This window comes from Brachionichthys hirsutus, chromosome 19 (assembly GCF_040956055.1).
Source record: "Brachionichthys hirsutus isolate HB-005 chromosome 19, CSIRO-AGI_Bhir_v1, whole genome shotgun sequence".
Lineage (NCBI taxonomy): Eukaryota > Metazoa > Chordata > Actinopteri > Lophiiformes > Brachionichthyidae > Brachionichthys > Brachionichthys hirsutus.
Window position 1 is genome coordinate 1462801 of NC_090915.1, and position 18095 is coordinate 1480895.

The 18095-nt window shown below is 54.9% G+C and overlaps 1 protein-coding gene across 1 annotated transcript; it reads right to left on the bottom strand.

Annotated features, from left to right (window-relative positions):
* Positions 1-245: 245 nt before the first annotated feature.
* On the bottom strand, positions 246-13425 carry sec16a (SEC16 homolog A, endoplasmic reticulum export factor). Its single transcript, XM_068752616.1, has 31 exons — positions 13388-13425; positions 9196-12479; positions 8969-9117; positions 8580-8668; positions 8328-8451; positions 8001-8199; positions 7643-7826; positions 7427-7569; positions 7219-7280; positions 6873-7011; positions 6563-6805; positions 6393-6490; positions 6234-6315; positions 6027-6144; positions 5837-5948; positions 5653-5758; positions 5439-5579; positions 5249-5362; positions 4974-5175; positions 4475-4902; positions 4353-4400; positions 4105-4269; positions 3953-4033; positions 3784-3840; positions 3588-3708; positions 3365-3502; positions 3211-3287; positions 3056-3127; positions 2874-2933; positions 1576-1629; positions 246-1502 (listed from the first exon to the last, which is right to left on the bottom strand). The coding sequence occupies exons 2-31, from the start codon at positions 12403-12405 to the stop codon at positions 1434-1436; spliced, it is 6885 nt and encodes a 2294-aa protein (XP_068608717.1). The 5' UTR covers positions 12406-12479; positions 13388-13425; the 3' UTR covers positions 246-1433.
* Positions 13426-18095: the final 4670 nt, after the last annotated feature.

Consider the following 18095-nt stretch of genomic DNA (forward strand, 5'->3'; position numbering starts at 1 on the left):
AAATCTCTATTTGGTGAATGACATCACTGAAATTACTCACACCATTTTTGACATGCTAAATAACTACAAACGACAAACATCTGCGCAGTGGAGGTTCTCCCACCTCCACTGTTCCCCCCCCTTCAACATGGGGGGGGGGGGGGGGGGGGAGGAGAGACTCCTTGAGCACGACATTCCATACACAGGCAGGAATGTTGCTGCAGGAAAAACGCTTTGGCGTAAATTATGCTTTCCTAAAATCCTCATCCAAGTATTTTATTTATATACATATACTGTACACATTTGTATACACTTTCAGTATTTTATAGTATTATAAAATTGTTGATAAATCTGCGTTAACGTTTATGTAAAATCACACCATGGTGCCGTTTGACACCATTAACACAAAATCCAATGAATGAAACAATAGGCTTTTTTTCCCAAAGTGCTACAGAGCTCAAAAAAATAACTTTATTACCATTTAATCCTCCGTTAGTCTTTACTGTTTAATGTCAAACATTTTACACGAGGAATTCGACCAAAGCACAACAAGCCGGGGCGTCCGTGTCGTCTACAATAATCACTGAAGCAAACATCCGGGTTGACAAATGACTGAATTAAAAATCATATCTCAGTAAATTAAAAGGACCGGGGAGTTTTTAGAGGACAGTTGCATCTCGGTTCACAATTTTCCTGCGTCTGCCGGAGCGGACGAAACAAATAATCTTGATCATAAACATTTCATCAAAGCTACTCAGAAACATTAGCCGCTGTCCAATCGCATCTTTACTACAGCTCATAAATACAATCGATCTGATTTACAAATATTTGGATAGATTCATGTTAGCAACATTTAAAAAGCAGTTCTAATCTTAATCCCTGCTGTTCTGAAGACCATCCCTCATTTCAGCGAGATCAATTTGGGCGATGGAGGCTGAACTTGGACAAGAGACCACGAAAGAGCCGTCAAATCGAGAGTCACTCGTGGACAGGGAGGGCATTTCAATGAATATCTGAACCGAGCAGCGGCGTTGTCCAACCCTCGGGTCGTGCCCCGACGGCGTCGGCGCCCAGACGAGGCTCTACGAATCCATTCTCTCACGAATCAAAGTCCACAACATGATCAACTTCACACACAAGCAATGAATCAAACATGGACACCTGGACGCAAAGCAACAGCTACTGTCCACTAAACGATGCCATCATGAACAACCTGGACACGAACGGCGGGTCGAAGTCTGAGGACCCAATGAGAACCATCCGTCTTCTGATTGGTGCGGGAAGAAGCCCTCAAGGAAGCACTGCGTCGGAAACTCAGTGGCAATTAATGAAAGAAAGAAGCCGACGACAGAGGGGTCAACGTCGGGCGACGGTCGCCGTGGAGACGAACGGAGGGGCCCTCGATGTGCTTCGATCTTTTCCAAGGAGGACATCGTGTCAAGCGAACAAGTCCGTTACTTCAACACTGGGTACTGGCGCTGGCCGCCCAAACGCCCGGGCCGGTGTCCTGGTGGTGCACTCGTCTGGGGGGGGGGGGGAGAGAAGCATTATAAAGAGAAGCGAAGATGTTCTTCAAACTCTGTTTTTAACCCCCACCTGTGCAAACTGTGCAGGGTTATAAAAGGTGACGCCTCCAGCAGGTACGGGAGTCTGGAAAACAGAGCGAGTGGTCACATGACACAGCACTATTATGTCCATGGGTGGGGACGGACAGGTGGACGGACAGGTGGACGGACCCTCGTGACATGTAAGGGTTTTATAACGGCGGCTGAGGAAAGGTAAAAGCATGACCAGAGGGCTGGGATCCAGCGATGCAGCGTTACAAACCATCGCGTCGCTGCTGTGAGTCACGTGCATGCGTACGCTTTGGGTCACGTGCATGCGTACGCTTTGGGTCACGTGCATGCGTACGCTTTGAGTCACGTGCATGCGTACGCTTTGAGCCACGTGCATGCGTACGCTTTGGGTCACGTGCATGCGTACGCTTTGAGTCACGTGCATGCGTACGCTTTGAGTCACGTGCATGCGTACGCTGTGAGTCACGTGCATGCGTACGCTGTGAGTCACGTGCATGCGTACGCTTTGAGTCACGTGCATGCGTACGCTTTGAGTCACGTGCATGCGTACGCTTTGAGTCACGTGCATGCGTACGCTTTGGGTCACGTGCATGCGTACGCTTTGAGTCACGTGCATGCGTACGCTTTGAGTCACGTGCATGCGTACGCTTTGAGTCACGTGCATGCGTACGCTTTGGGTCACGTGCATGCATACGCTTTGAGCCACGTGCATGCGTACGCTTTGAGCCACGTGCATGCGTACGCTTTGGGTCACGTGCATGCGTACGCTTTGAGTCACGTGCATGCGTACGCTTTGAGTCACGTGCATGCGTACGCTTTGAGTCACGTGCATGCGTACGCTTTGAGTCATGTGCATGCGTACGCTTTGAGTCACGTGCATGCGTACGCTTTGAGCCACGTGCATGCGTACGCTTTGGGTCACGTGCATGCGTACGCTTTGAGTCACGTGCATGCGTACGCTTTGAGTCACGTGCATGCGTACAGATGCTTCTACAGCTGCATGGCGGCGTGCTCGCCGACCGGCTTCAGCAGCGCCGCAGCTCCAGTTACCCGGCAACACAAGGGCTTTAAAATATAACACAGGCGTTAAGGCGGCGGCTTGTCGCTGTGTGTGTGTGTGTGTGTGTGTGTGGGGGGGGGGGGGCGTGAAGACGCCGCCAAAGATTGCTTTGCTGGGATTGGCTGTAGAGCAGATGCAGAGCGGGGTTAGTGATGCAGCTGGCAGGTTGGGGGTGGGGGGGTGGGGGGGGCATGCTGCTGGTCATGGGGTGAGGGAGGGGGATGCAGGCGGGGGGGAGAGTTGACCATCTGAGGTACCTGGTTTAAATGCCGAGTCACTTCGCGTGATAAAGAACTCATTGAGCTAGAGCGGGACAGCTAAAGACAGCGGGGGACACAAAGGGACAACAAGACATGTTGATCATCTCGCGTCCAACGTGAACCCAACACGCACACGCGGGACGGAACCGTGGCCGGTACCGAACAGCAGGCCGCCTTACCTCTCCTGACTGGGAGCCATCAGGGGCCGGGGGGGCTTCTGGGGCGGGGGGTAACAAGGTGGGGTTGAACATCTGGACGACAGACACGAAGCAGAGTGAATAAAGGGACACACACACACACACACACACACACACACACACACACCCACACACACCTGTGGAGCAGCACTGGGCGGTGGACTCTGCTCCTGGTCTCCTCCTTCGACGCCCTCTAGTGGTTGTGGATCAGGCGCTGCACACGACACACAAACGCGTCAAGGACCGCCTCGTACCTGCGGCAGCTTCCTGCCGGCTCGTCGGTAAACACACCTGAGCTCGGCACAAACAGGTTAGCCGGCATCGCCATTGGAGCCAAGGGGGCGAACATGTCGGCGGGGGCGGGAGCCGACCCGCCCGGCTTCGCAGCCCGACCGGGATTCAGGACGTCCACGTATCGACTCCGGGTGCCTGAGAAGAAAGAAACATCCCATCATCAGAAACGGCGACGCCACCCGACAGGACGCTACCATCCGTAGAACGCCCTTCATCTCACCCGCCCTCCTGGAGAAGATGTTGACAGGAGGGCCGCCGCTCGGCGCTGCGGGGGGGCCTCCGGGGCCGGGCTTCTGAGGCATCATGGGAAATCCAGAGGGAGGAGGAGGAGGAGGCTTACTCTGAGGAAGGAAGGAAACCTGAGCATCTACGGCGTGAAGATTTCACCTCTCCGTTCAGACGCTCCGATTACAGACCTCCTCCTCCGGCTCGTTCAGGTCGACCCACTTCTGCTGGTTCTGATCCCAAACGATCTGAGGAGGAAGAACGGAACGCAGTGAAGCACACACACACACACACACACACACACACGCAGCGACACAGCGACGCCGGGCCTCGAGTAAACTCCTGTGACCTTTGACCTACTGATTTGTTGGTATCGTCCGGGAGGTGCGCTTCGCTCTTCCCTTTCCAGAGCAGACTTTTAAACCAGTTGACTCCGCCTCCCTGTGAAACACGCTGCGATCACCAGTGAGTCCAGTCAGAACGCCTGGCGGCGTGCGTCGGGGGGGACCCACCTTCTTCGGGGAGTCCTTCTTCCCCTTCCTGACCTGCTCGCCCCGTGGTTGTTCAGGAATCGGCGGTGGAGGCGGGGCCACCTGCTGGATGATGGAGTTGCTCCGCTCTCTTCCTCCGGAGTGAGTGGAAGATTCAGAAGTGGTGCGAGAGCGACGCCCAGAAGCCTACACACAGGAAGTCAGGTTATCCATACGGACGAGCTCACCTTCACCCGGAGGGGAGGAAGAGGAGGAGGAGGAGGACGCACCATGTGAGAGGAGGACTGTGATGCGGTCCTCGTCCTCCTCACGGGACCCTGCAGCACCAGAAAAGAGAGGGATCAGATATGGGGCGTGTCTCTGAATGGGGGGGGGGGGTTTATTCACTGACCATCTGAGCCATTCTGTCGTACAGGTCTGTCTGGGGCGTGAAGGAGCGCCGAGGCGGGGAGGACATCGGCGGGGCGTGGTGCATGTCCAGTGGGGCCGGGGGCATGTGGCTGGGAGAAGGGGGCATGTGCTGGGCCATCTGGAGCGGGGGAGGGTTGATCTGTACAGGTGAGTGGGGCATCATGTGTGGTGACATTTGTCCCGCTGGCAGAGGGAGGGGCTGCGGATGGGATCCTGGATATATTTCTGTCTGCTCATGAGGATGAGGATGGAAGGGGGGCGGGGCAAAGGCAGCATCCTGAGGGGGGTAGCGCGAAACGGGCATCTGGCCTGGCTGTCCACTGGGAGGCACGGTGTAGAACTGGGGCACGTCAGTGGGGGGGGGCGGCTGAGGAGGGGCCATGCCGTCTTGGAGGATGGATGTGGGGGCTGAGAGAAAGATGAAGAGATGAGAGCCGAGGGGAATGAAGATGAAAGACTCCCGAGACATTTCTACACACCTGGAGGCATCAGCTGGACTCCCTGCTGGGGGGGTCCAGGCAGTAACGAGGTCATCAGCGGGTTGTCCTGCGTGGGGCCGTCCAGCTCCGTGGGCCTACCGTAAGGTTCCGTTGGACTGGGCTGGTCCGGGTCAGAACTGGGAGTGCTGCAGTCGAACTGGGACGGAGTCATCCTGTCTTCGTTGTATTTGATGTCCCCCGTCTACGAGACGACACAGAACCATTCGAGATATTCTGGAATCCAGAAACGCCGCGTGGACCTTCTGAACTCTCACCCTGATCTGTCCGTCCAGCGCTCTCAGCTGGATCAGCCAATCAGGCTCGTCGAAGAGCTCCTGCTCCGGCTTCTCCTTCAGCTGCGGGTCGAAGAATCGCAGCTTCTCAGACATCTGTTGACAGAAAAGACACGGGTTCTAGAGGCAGGGCGACCCGAGCGACAGAAGCCGGGGGGGGGGGGGTCTACACCTGAACGATCTGGCTGATGAACACGGGGGCGTGGTAGCCGGGCTGCCCCAGGACGGCCCTGGAGATGACCTCGCAGTAGTGGAAGGCCTGAGCGCTGAGGCCCGCTTCAGCCAGGCGGCAAGCGTAGATCAGCTTGAACACCTGAGGAGAGACGTCACGGAATCAATGCGTTCTAGGACACTTCTATGAGACGCAAAACGGTCTATAGATATACCTGGAAATTTGGTAGTGAGCAGGGATGCGAGCCCAGAGCCTGAGCGTACTCGTAGGCTTCAGTCCTCTGGATGGCTTCGTTGGAGGCAAACTGGTGAAAGGGCAGACTGAGAGAAGAGACACGGCTATGGCTGCATGCCTGCCACGCACATTCACTGCACCCGTGCGTGCGCCCCGGCCTCTACCTGTGGTTGGAGCCGATCAGAACCATCTTAGTGCTCTTCTTCGTGAAGACTCCCAGACCGACCTGGGCCATCAGGTAGCAGAAGTGGGCGGCGTCGATCAGGCCCTTGGATGCTGCCGTTACAGAAAGCAGAGCGTGAGCGTGAGCGCGAGCGTTCGGAGTTGAACCAAGCCGTCGCCGTGCATCCCCACCGAGGGTGTCGCCCATGGTGCTGATGGTGCGGGTGTCCAGGTCCAGGGTGTGCGTGAGGTTGGACAGCACCATGGCCAGGTGGGGGCGCCAGTCGCCCCACTTCTCCTCGCCGCAGCACTGCATCGACACAAACAACTCTCAGACGACAATGCAAACAGTGTGGGGGGGGGGGGGGGGTGTAAAGGAAAGGCTGGCGCTGTGCTAACAGTGGCTGAAGCAGGCATCCTCCCCGACATCAGCTGGTACACCGTCTGGAGGGGGTCGTTGATGGGCAGACTGTTGGCAAACCTGAACAAGGAGGACGGAAATATTAAATCTCACGTTTCGATTTGTAAAAATGATTTCGACATGCTTTGATGTTTTACCTGGTCATGACGCGCGCATGCGTCCGGCTATCCATTTTGCTGGCCAGCAGCAGGGCGTGTCCCCACAGCCCCCCTTTCATCGCTGCTTCCAGGGCGTCCTGTCCCGAAGACAGAGACCTCATTCCTCCCTTCGCAGCACACGTCTTCTGCAGTGAACAGTTTTCTTTTACCTTCTTGCGGCCGAACAGCAGCAGCTCCCTGAAGCGCTCCGTTTCTTTGCCCACGTTCTCCGGGACGGTCATGAAGGTGTCCGACAGGAGGGACAGCGGCCCGGCTCCCGGCTCCTCCTCGGCCCGGGCCAGCGGTTCGTTGTTGAAGTCAATCAAGTTGGCTTCGTTGGGACTTTTCCCCGGCAGCCAGACGGAGCGGTGCTCCTTCAGCAGGAGGTCGGCGATGTCTGTGCCGACCACAGTCTGAGGAGGAGCGGCGCATCGGTGAGGCAGTCAGCATCACACCCCTGCTTTTCTGCGCCCAGCTTACCCCGTTCTGGCGGCACAGCAGCATGATGAAGTCCCACAGCAAGCGGGCGGAGTCCCGGTCCAACAGGCCGGTGTCCCGAGAAGACTCCAGCGCTTTGCTCTGGGAGAACTTTATCACGTCCACCTTATGGGTCTCCTCTCTGAGGGACAGGACGTGGGATGGACGATGCGTTAGTTGTGATTAGTTAAAGCGGTTCTACAGAAACATTCTTTTCAGGACTGCATCTCTTCCGGTCTAAATGAAGGATAGACCTATTAATAAATATAAACTATAAACATTGATTACATATTGGTAATTTCCCTTTAAGGATTAGTTTGTGACGACCGCGAGGACATAAGACACTGACTTGACCAGCGGTCCGGGGAAGGCTCGTAGTTCCGTCTGTTCCGGGGTGTCCAGCAGCATGGTCTGAAAGAAACAACCCGGTTTAAAACAAAGGACCTTCCTCACCAGTACCTGGAACCCACCAGACAGAAGCTTGATGACTGGGTGGGAGGTTCCTTCGAGTTCACCTGTTAGTATCGAACATGCACAGTGGAACAAACAGATGTTACCTCCACGCTGTGAATATCCACGAGGGCAGGCTGTCCAGCAGAGGGGAGGTTGGGCAGAACTTGGACCAGATGACCTCCAGGTCCGAAGCGGGCACAGCGGTGGGGTATGGTGAACTTCTCTGGGGTTGCAGGACGTGGAGGAGCTGGAGGGAAAACAAAGACCAGATCAAGCTTACGGGGTTAACTGGCGTTTCGGCTTGAGAGGATCGGACTTACGCTGCTCGGGGGCGATCCAGGTGCTCTCTGCTGTGTACTCGGAGGGATAGAGGTACTGGCCGTAGTTCTGGGACGCATCGGGCTGGTTGGGGTACTGTCCATAGGAGTAGTCTGCAGCCAGCGTGGACGAGGTGGCGTCGTAGACGGCCGACACCAGGTCAGGCTGGCTTCTGTAGACCTGGCTCTGCAGGACGGGACACAAATAAGGCTGCAAACCTCCGCTGGCAGAGCCAATGCGATGCAGTTAGCATCACTGCGCCATGAGGAACGAGCTGCGTGACGGCACCAGAGGGATCCGAGTTCTGCCATCGTTGCCAGCAGCATGGAACCACTGGCGCCGAGAGGAACATCCGTTTACCTGCTGGGAGCGCGAGCTGAAGCTGCTCCGCCTGCTGTGGTGGCCGTGGGAGCTGTGGGAGCTGTGGGCCGACTGCTCGCTGTGGACGCTCCGGCGGTCAAAGTCATCGGCGCACATTTCCCCGCGCCGCCGGTAGTCGTCGTCAAAACTGGCGTCATAACCAGGGTAGTAGCGCCACTGGTCGTCGTACGCCTCTTTCCTGTGGGTAGAATGTACAGCTTTATTTATTATCGATCCAACCGCAACACCTCGAGGCTTTAAAGCATTTACAATAACACGAAATGAATGGAAGCGTTTAATTCATTCATTAAACAGGCGATGCGTTACCGGGCAGGATACACGTGCTGATTATAGTAGGCGTCTCTGCCTCTGTAGGCGGCGTCGTAGTTAGACCAGTAGGCCTGGTCGTAGTATTCCCTGTACTGCGGGTCATACTGGCCGTAGTTGTACCCTTCCAACAGAAAACAGGAGGAGGTCACATAAAGCTGCGAGTGCACGTTGAGAGAAACAAAAGCCACGCCAGGCCACGCCAGGGAGTGGCAGCAAGACAAACTACGACCAATCAGCTGCGGCTCGCACCTCCATAGTCATAGTGCTTGGCGTAATCTGCATAATAGTCGCTGTAGGCACTTCGGTTAGCTCTGGGGTAATCGTCGGGATGTCCTTGTCTGCAGGTGAAAGAAAACAAGGCGAGATTTAACACACAAAAACTACACGAACCCATCAAAGGCTAAAGCCACTGCTGGGCTGGCATGATCTGTAAACCCGATCTGTAAACCCGATCTGTAAACCCGATCTGTAAACCCGATCTGTAAACCCGATCCGTAAACCTGATCCGTAAACCTGATCCGTAAACCTGATCCGTAAACCTGATCCGTAAACCTGATCCGTAAACCTGATCTGTAAACCTGATCCGTAAACCTGATCTGTAAACCTGATCTGTAAACCGGAGCAACAAGTCTGTGCACCTGGACGAGGGCCTGTCAGAGTACTGGCTGGTTCTGGAGCTGGGTCGCTCCGGTTGAGGTTCTCTGTACTGGTAGTTTGGATCACGATAAGCCGGGGCTTGTCCTTCGTATCTGCTGCGCCAAGGATCGGACCTGCTACCGTAACCGTCCTGAGGGGGGATAATGGATCGGGATCAGATGGATCCAGTCAGAAGCTAGCAGGGAAAAAGAAAGACCCGCCCACTTACCTGATAATACTGCTGTACTCTGGGATCCCCAGGTGGAGGCGGGTACTGGCCAGGAAGGTAAGGAGCTCTGCCCTCTGGGAAATCGCCGTAGTTTCCGTAGTAACCACCGTACACCAGTCCTGGTGCTGGTGCTGGAGCAGGCGGACCGTAACCTTGCTGGCTGCCTGCAGAGGAGGGCGGTCGGGGCGCTTGTGCAGGAGCCGCTTCTCGAGGGGCGGGGGGGTAAGAAGCCTTCCCTTCCACAGCGTCTTGAGCTGGAGGTGAAAACTGGCCGTGGGGGGGTTGTGCTTCACTCAGCGGAACAGAAGCAGCAACCTTATGTTGCTGCAGCGCCACCTGAGAATCCGCAGCATTAGGCGGCTTGGCCGGGGGGGTCTGGGCGTCTGCTGCTGTTCGGGGGGGGGCTGACGAGACGGCGGTCGGGACAGGGGCCTTCCCTCTCAACCCCTGTTGAGCATCTTTGGTGACCTGCAGGTAAAAGCCGTTACTCGGCTGTGGAGGTTCCTGTGCAGAGGAAGGCGGGCCCGATGCCTGACTCTGGCTTTGTGATTGGTGCATGGAGAAATCAAGCAGCTCGTAATTTGATGGCTGATTATGACGCCTGACGGCAGCAGCCACGGGAGGAGCCTCTGGATTTCCTTGCAAAGCAGAGTGGGCGTCACCAGGAATGGGACAGCGGCCCGGCTGAGACTGGGGGGGGGTCGGGACGTCTGGTCTCGTCCCTTCTGTCTTTTCTCGCGTCAGATTGAGTGGGACCGGGTTGGAGACCGAAGAATTGAAGCTTAATTGTCCGGCAGCAATCAGTGGATTCTGAGTGGAGTGTAATGGCGGTGGTAGGGAGGGGCCGGCCCCCTGCCCCTGTGGTGGGGTGGCCTCCTTCAGGCTACCGTGACCGGCTGATTGAGGGGGGGCGCTCTGGGGAATCACACTGTAACTGGACGCTGGCGGGGCGATCAGAATGGCCTGCTGGAGCGAGTCGGAAACGAGGAGGGACGCGTATCCGAGGTTACCTTGAGAGTCGGTTGGCTCCGCCTCACTCACCTTTGGTGGGTTCTCTAGGTTTTCTGAATGCTGCTGTGAAGTTGGCTGGGTTCTCGGGGAGGGCTGTAAGTCCGGGGGGGCGTCCTCTGGGGGCTGGATGACATCAGCACTGGGCCCTCGCAGAGGGGCGAGAACTGTTGGTGCCGCAGGGGCAAGGAGAATGTTAGCGCCCAGGCTAGCAGGATCATTCTGGGCCCAAAGCGTAGTAGCGGGGCTCTCGCAGGGCCGGCTGGCCCCCAGAGCACGGGATGAAGGTCGAGAGTGAGCGGGAACCACAGGGAACGTCACATGGGGTACGCCGTCTCCAGCAACGGCTTGGAGGGGGGGCCCTGGCCTGTAAACATTTTCCATGTTATCCGGTGGATGCTCCAGATTGCCAGGCGTAGAATCGGCACCCCTTTCTGCCACCATTTTAGCCCTATCAACTTCCGGAGGACGCACCCCAACCCCGTGGGAGCGCACTGGTTCGAAGGAGCTGTTCGCACTGGCCTGAAAGACACCGGTTGGTTTTGGAGGGCTGGGTGTGGGGGGCCACATCTGCTCCAGGGAGCTCTGCTGTGCACCCCCGTCTCCAGATGGACAAGTGTCGACCTGCTCAAAGTACCCCCCAGTGGCAGCAGACAGGCTGGCCTCGTCGGTGAGGCGTGGGCTCTCCTGCTGGATGAAGGTGCCCACTACGCCCTGATGGCGGCGGACGCCAGCGCCACTCCCATGGCTCATACTGCTGTAGCTGGACGACACACTGGCCGACCGCATTGGTCTTGTAACGGAATCTGGAGTCTCCAAATTAGGGCCCGTTTCAAAGTGGTCTCCTCCGTGGGCGGCAGGAGAGGCGGGGCTCCCGTGGGCGCCGCTGGGTAACACTTCTTGGTTTGGAACACACTCCAAATTCTCCACGTGGTCATCCTGGGACTCAGGGGCCTTCTGGGCGATCCCCTGTGATGCATAGTTACCCTCATTCATGTATGGGACACGCGAGTGGTCTTGCAGAGGGCCTTGGTAATCTAAAGGAACATCTGCGTGGCCGGCGTACGCATGAAGGTGGCTGTGATGCGGAAAGGACCCAGGACTACCATTCACTGCCTTGTTCCTCTCCTCCGCCAGCGTTTCTTCATTTTCCACGTCATTATCTTTGAAAAACATTGAGAGCGTACCAGACTCCTGAGAGCATGAGCCCAGGGAAGCCGCTGAACCAGGGCCAGGGCCAGGCCCGGTGCTGGGTGCAGAGTCTGGCCTGGGCTGGGGGTGACTGAGGCCAGATCCCATTTGGTGGTAGCCTGAGTCCTGTGGGTGTTGGTTGAACCACGCATCCTGGGGGGCAGAGCTCTGGCTGAAGTAGCTTTGATTTTGGGCATTATGAAGCAGGGATGCTTGCGGCTCAGCCCACTGAGAAGCAGGGGCCTTCACGGGACTCTGAAGAGGAAGTGGGATCTGTGTTGGAGGGGCGGGGATGCTGTGATGAGGCGACGGCGTGTGAGAGGGGTACACCTGGGTCTGCGGCGGTAAATGAAAAGGCTGCGGCGGAGGGTCGCTGGTAGGCTGGAAATAGTTCTGAACCGATGGAGGACGGCTTCCGTGATCGGGTGCCCACTGGGAAGAGGAGGCGGTGGGAGGCACAGGTTGGAAGGGCTGGGGGGGAGGCGGTCCGTGGAAGTCCCGGTTAAACGGCGTCTGAGATGGCGCCGAGCCCGAGGCCACATGCAGCGGCTCCGGGGCCGTGGATGACGTCTGTTCTCTTGAATTAAAATATCCCTGCTCTCCGTGCGGGGATGGAGCAAACCCTCCAGCGCTGGGAGGCTGGAAAACATTATGGGATGCTGCATCATGAGGATTGTAAAAGGCCACTCCTGGCAGAGATGCCGCGGGGCCATGGGGGGCAGCTGGGACACCCTGTTGCTGTGGGGGCAGCCCTGGCCCTGCTTGGGCGTACATAGCGTTAGGGGCTTGCAAAGGTGGAGGGTGGCTGTTGGGTAGCGTTGGGACACCACCTGCTGCCATAGGTGGGGGGGCGCCCACAAACGCAAACGGGTCTGTGGTGGGTTGAGCAGCAGGCGGCCTGGTGGAGGTCCCCGCTGCATGCTTGTGGGGCCTGGTCCTGCGATACATATTCGGCCCAGATGGAGGCGGGCCGGAGGCTCCCGGCGGTCCAGCCCGAGGAGGAGGCTGCATGGCTGCAGCGCCAACGGGCCCGAGGTCCGAGTCACACTAGCACACGTCACCGGAGAGACTGGAGTCAGGCAGCGCTGGAATAAGAGGAGAGGAGGTGAAGTTCACCACACCTCTATTTGTGCAGTGGACGGATCCTTTTTACACAAAGGAACGTGGCAACTTTTACACAACGCTCCGATTGTGTGGGACGCAACCGACGCAGCAAACGGACTTTAAAAGTTTAACGTCGGCCTGAAGAAACGCGATGAATTACCAGATCAAAATGTTTAAAGCTCGCCCAGAGGAAAACTGAATCTGACCCACCGAGACACAGCTGACACCACAAACAACAGATAATGTGTGAAAACAAATAGATGGTGTAAACAGCTATTATTCAGAACAGGAGCATCTCGATTTGACCTGCAGGAGCCCGGCGGCTGTGCGTCCTAGACCATCAGCTCCAGAGTTACAGTGACGCTATAGTGAGACACTTTTACATCGATGCAACAAATGAAAAACACCCGAAATGACGTCATATATCAGCTGGACACACTGAGAACGCGTCAGCGAGACGTTTGGTGGATTAGACATTTTAAAGATCACAAATGGAGATCAACAACAGAGACAGCCTCCTCGGCCGAGCGGTCACTCCCGTGACCCCGGGTCCACCGAGCTCCCCGGGCTGGAAGCTAACGCGTAGCGCCGGCCGGTGACGCTACCCTGCCGGGATGCAGGTCCTCCACGAGCCGGACACTGTGTACACCGTAACTCAGCTGTTCCGCGTCGCCGTCCACTCCCCGAGCGTAACTTAACAGGTTCACTCGAGTCCCTCAACGTTAGCATCGGTGCTAGCACCACTGGCTAACTAGCCCACGCTAACTGCGTTAGCAACAGTTTCACAGCCGGTGAAGACGCCCGGTTAAACGTTAACCCCGGTAAACTACGGCTCGTATTTACGCATATCCGACAGCGGAAGTGTTTACGTGCAGGAATAAACTCTTACAAACGAGCAGGACAGTCAGTCTGACGCACCGCCACCATCTTCAATGGACACATCCTACTAGGCGACGTGTACAACCCGCGTCACAGGCCAAACAGCGTGACGTCATCACAGGGCGGGCTTGATAGCGGTTCGGCTTTATTAGGGTGTCATTCATGTATTATAATGGATCTCTGAAATCCAAAGGGAAACGTGAGAAAGTAAGGCTGATTAGGAAGGATCACGTGACGAAGGTAGGGTCGTGTTAGCAGCTATCGATCAGGCATGGCTAGCAATTATTGATTACTGTATTAAGAATCAATGATCTTTTTTACAAATCAATTTTACTGGACATAAAACCAAGCGTTAATCTGCTGGTCAAATCTCTCCTTGAGTGTTAACATAATACTCCAATGCGGCTTCCGCACCTGCAACATTCAGGCGTAACGTCAACCTGCTATTTGTTCACTAGGGGGCGCTATGACGTCATCTCCACACTACCCACCTTCCGGCTGGTGTTGACCACGATGAGCACGTTGGTGGAAAACACTTTTTTTGTGATGATGGAGAATAATTCTGTTTATTGCACCGTAAATGTTGTGTAAATATAATTCCAAACTTTAGTATATGAATTATATTAGAATACTTCTTAATAAATAAACAATCTATGTGCTCATTCAGTAACAATCTTCAACTTGCCAGTAGTTAGAGATTCCTCTGCTCAGGAAAGGCATCAGAAAATTACTTAAAGTCATCCCTCGTCACAAATAACGTTAAAAAGTTGTGAAATAAAACACATGAGGAAAAACATTCATTCATTCAGTGAAGTTCGAACCCCTGCACAAACCTCAACGTTCCCTTTTGCTCAGACTTGTCAACCGAAACCTTCCCTCCCACCAGACTGTATCTGGAGACGCGGGGCAATGGGGCAAGTTGGAACAGACCTTCACGCTCACGCCGAAAGCCCCGCGTCCTCTCGGTCGCCGGGTGAGGGTGTTGACTAATCCTCAAAGCTCGCTATGAAGCTCGGATGAGATTACAACTCATCAGAATTATGAATGAACAGTCATACGTTACTAAATCTATTTTAGGTATTGATAGTTTATTGTTAATAATAACACATTCAGTCATTTGTGTGAACTATACAGCCCTGCGATGACCTGGCGGCTTGTCCAGGGTGTGCCTCGCCTCTCACAAAATGAATGAATGAATCATACGTCATGACACAAATGATAAAACAGATTTTTCAGGCCATATATTTTAGATTTTGAATTTAAATTTAGTTTCATAAAGTAAAAACGCATGTTGCATATTTACTGAAAAGGAAAGAAGAAGACTTCTGCTTCCGAAACGTCACCGTGTCGTCTTATTCCAGATCTGCAGCGTCATCCATGACATCATCCGTTCTCCAGAGACCCTAAGGACCCTCGTGTTTAATTGAAACCAGCTCCCTTTGATTAGATGTGGCGTTCAGGGCCGGTCGGTCATATGTGCGGCCTGCCCCCCGAGGGCGCCGGTCCTCAGAGACCCGGTCCCTACCCTGTCATTATTGCTGTGTTTATAAGACAGCCAGGAGAGCGCGTCATGTTTGGTTAACCACCGTCTACACGCTTGATAAACCCGGCGGTTTGTTAATGGGGTCAACCCCAGAATAAAAGCCCCCCCCCCCCCCCCTCTTATTGTCATCAGCTGTCGGGTTAGACAGGTGTGTGACGACCCGGATAGCGGCACAGATATTTTGTTGTGATAGAACAAAATTGTTTGGGTCTATTTTGTGTGATGCTCTTTGTCTTTCTCTATCTCTCTCTCTCTCACACACACAAACACACGCACACACACACACACACACCCTTGTGGTTAATAGAGTCAGAGCAGAGATTACATCTGCAGGTGTGGGCCTGGTTTTACACTCTGGGATGCAACGATGAGAATGATTCTGGAACTCCTCCTATCAGTCGATCTCTCCTTTCCCATCATAGAATACCTGCGTTCACGTTGGCACGAGAATCCAGCCCCCACCAGGCGTCTACATTATTGTTACCATGGATACAGCCTTTAAGACAGCGGCAGAACTGAAAGAATCATAGCTACAAAACATGAATTATTTAGACATCTACTTTCTCTATATATTTAGTCCTGTACTGCATATACTGCAGTATTTATCATCCTATTGATTATTATTGATTATTTTACTGAAGCACATTTTTATTTTTTCAGATCTAGCCTAAGATCAGTGGGAAATAATGACTGGAATTCTAATGGTCTCGGATAACAGGCAGGAAGATGCTCAGGAACGCGACCAGGTGGGGACGCCATCGCTGAGGGCGCCATCGCTGAGGACGCCATCGCTGAGGACGCCAACGCTGAGGACGCCATAGCTGAGGACGCCATCGATGAGGACGCCATCGCTGAGGACGCCATCGATGAGGACGCCAACGCTGAGGACGCCATCGCTGAGGACGCCATCACTGAGGGCGCCATCCCTGAGGACGCCATCGATGAGGACGCCATCGCTGAGGACGCCATCCCTGAGGACGCCATCGATGAGGACGCCATCCCTGAGGACGCCATCGCTGAGGACGCCATCGCTGAGGACGCCATCGCTGAGGACTCCATCGCTGAGGACGCCATCGCTGTGGACGCCTTCGATGAGGACGCCATCCCTGAAGACGCCATCGCTGAGGACGCCATCGCTGAGGACGCCAACGCTGAAGGGATTTATCATGTGACAGATTTATTGGAACAAAGCAGCAGCGATGATTCAGAATCAGATTTAGGTATAATTTCATTTACACGTTCATTAAAGCAGAAGTTAAGGGAAGATTGATGGTTTTAGCAGCAGCAGAGGGACAGCCTGGGAAGGAGGAGGGACATGCGAGACGGGGGGACAGTCCATGTCCCATCTGTTCCGGCCATTCCCTGTCCGGCCTCTGAGCATGGGAACCCAAATGAGCCCCACTGGTTTAAAAAGGTTCAAGGAGCTGCACATGGGCCTAAATGTTCTGTGTTGGGGGGGGCAGAGGAAGCTTGGCTCCACCCACCAACCGGTTGTGAGACAGAATAAACTCGGCGAGGAAATTAAAGCGTCTGTCAGCAGCGTCTCATGCATGTGGCGTCTCCATGTTAATGCACGCAATAAAACTATCTCCTGAATCCGGAGCTTCCTGTCTGCGGCTTGTGGCCCAATGAGGGGGTCGGGTTTCCCTCGCTGTCTCGTCCTGCACTGCCCCCCCCCCCTGGAATGGCGACCAGCACACTTTAATAAGCCATTTCACTGGGGTCAATTCTCCTTTCTCCACGGCGTCAGCTGGGTCGCCCCGCCCGGCCTCCTCGCCCCTTCCTCACCCAGACACCACCCCCCCCCCCCTCTGGCATGTGTTCAGCTCAGCATTGTTTACCACCCTGAGCATTTAGGAGGGTTAGCATTTCACCATGGCAGCTGTTGGCACCATGTGCCGCCCCGCCGGACGGCCGGCCAACGGCACGCAGGCCTCTGCTTCACACACCCTGCAGCATCCCCCCCCGGAGGACCCTGCCCTCCCCCGCCTGGCCTTGGTTGAAGCCAGTCGTATATCAGATGCCCGTTTAATGTGGAGACAGGGCTCTGGCTTTGATTGGTCGCTCCCAGCCTGCAGAGCAACAAGTGCAGCTTTAGCGTGAAAAGCTAATTTACTCGTAGACTTTATTCATTTCAGCGCGCCTCATTAGGATCACCAGCTCCGGTTACTGGATGTTCTGGTCCACCTCTCTCGCTGATTGGCCACCAGGGTTTAAAGGCAAGCCCAACGTAATCTGTTTCTGCTTCAGGGCTGCAGACGCCTCGGTCGGGAGACTGAAATATCTCTGTCCACAGAGGATGAACCCCCAAGCCTCCGGTGACAGCGCTGGGCCAGCAGGTCTCGGACCCAGTGTTCCCATCACGCTGGCGATCCACACTTCTCTATTAGTGGCCCGTGCTTATTGGCACGTTTTGGGATGCTGCCGGTTAGCTCTCTGTCTATAGATGGGGCAGAAGTGGAATAAAGGAGCCGTGAAATGCCCGTAATGGGGGTAGATGAGAAGATGAGATCTTGCAGCCCAGTGAGGCCTTCGTGGGTAAATGAAGGTTAAATTAAATTCTAAATGAATTCTATAAAAATAAACTGGACACAGCTTCCCAATCAGTCCCTAAACCAGTCGACCGTTTCCGGCCGGCCAGTTGTCACGATTCAAGGCGGCATGTTAAAGACGCACGCCAACAAGTTCCTTAAATATAAACCCACTTGAATATCTCTGTGACAGGCAGATGGCTGTGTTTTTGGAGGGACGGGGGGAGACAGTGATCTCACCCGGCCCGTCCCGGAGAGCCCAGTGAGTCTTGTGAGAGTGGTGAAGAGAAGCAAGGTCAGGGCGGCAGTTGTCGGCGCCCCATCCAGTCCATTTGGATGGAAAGTGATACCGCCGACAGCTGACCTGCTTCTGTTGCTGTTGGGGTTAATTTGGAGCATCTTAACATTCACTTTGCTCTGGATGGATTTGTAATGAACGTGGAACTCAGGGGTTAATGGAAATCTCAGCATCTGTGACTCTGTCAGACACACACACACACACACACACAGTTAACATCTCGTGGCTACAGAACACATTCTAGAAGTCATGTGGCGCCCATAACAGTTTTAGATTATTTAGACTGTCCTGTTGCCCTCTGGCGTGCATCCCGCCCTGCCAACGAGCTCCTGGTACCTGGTATATG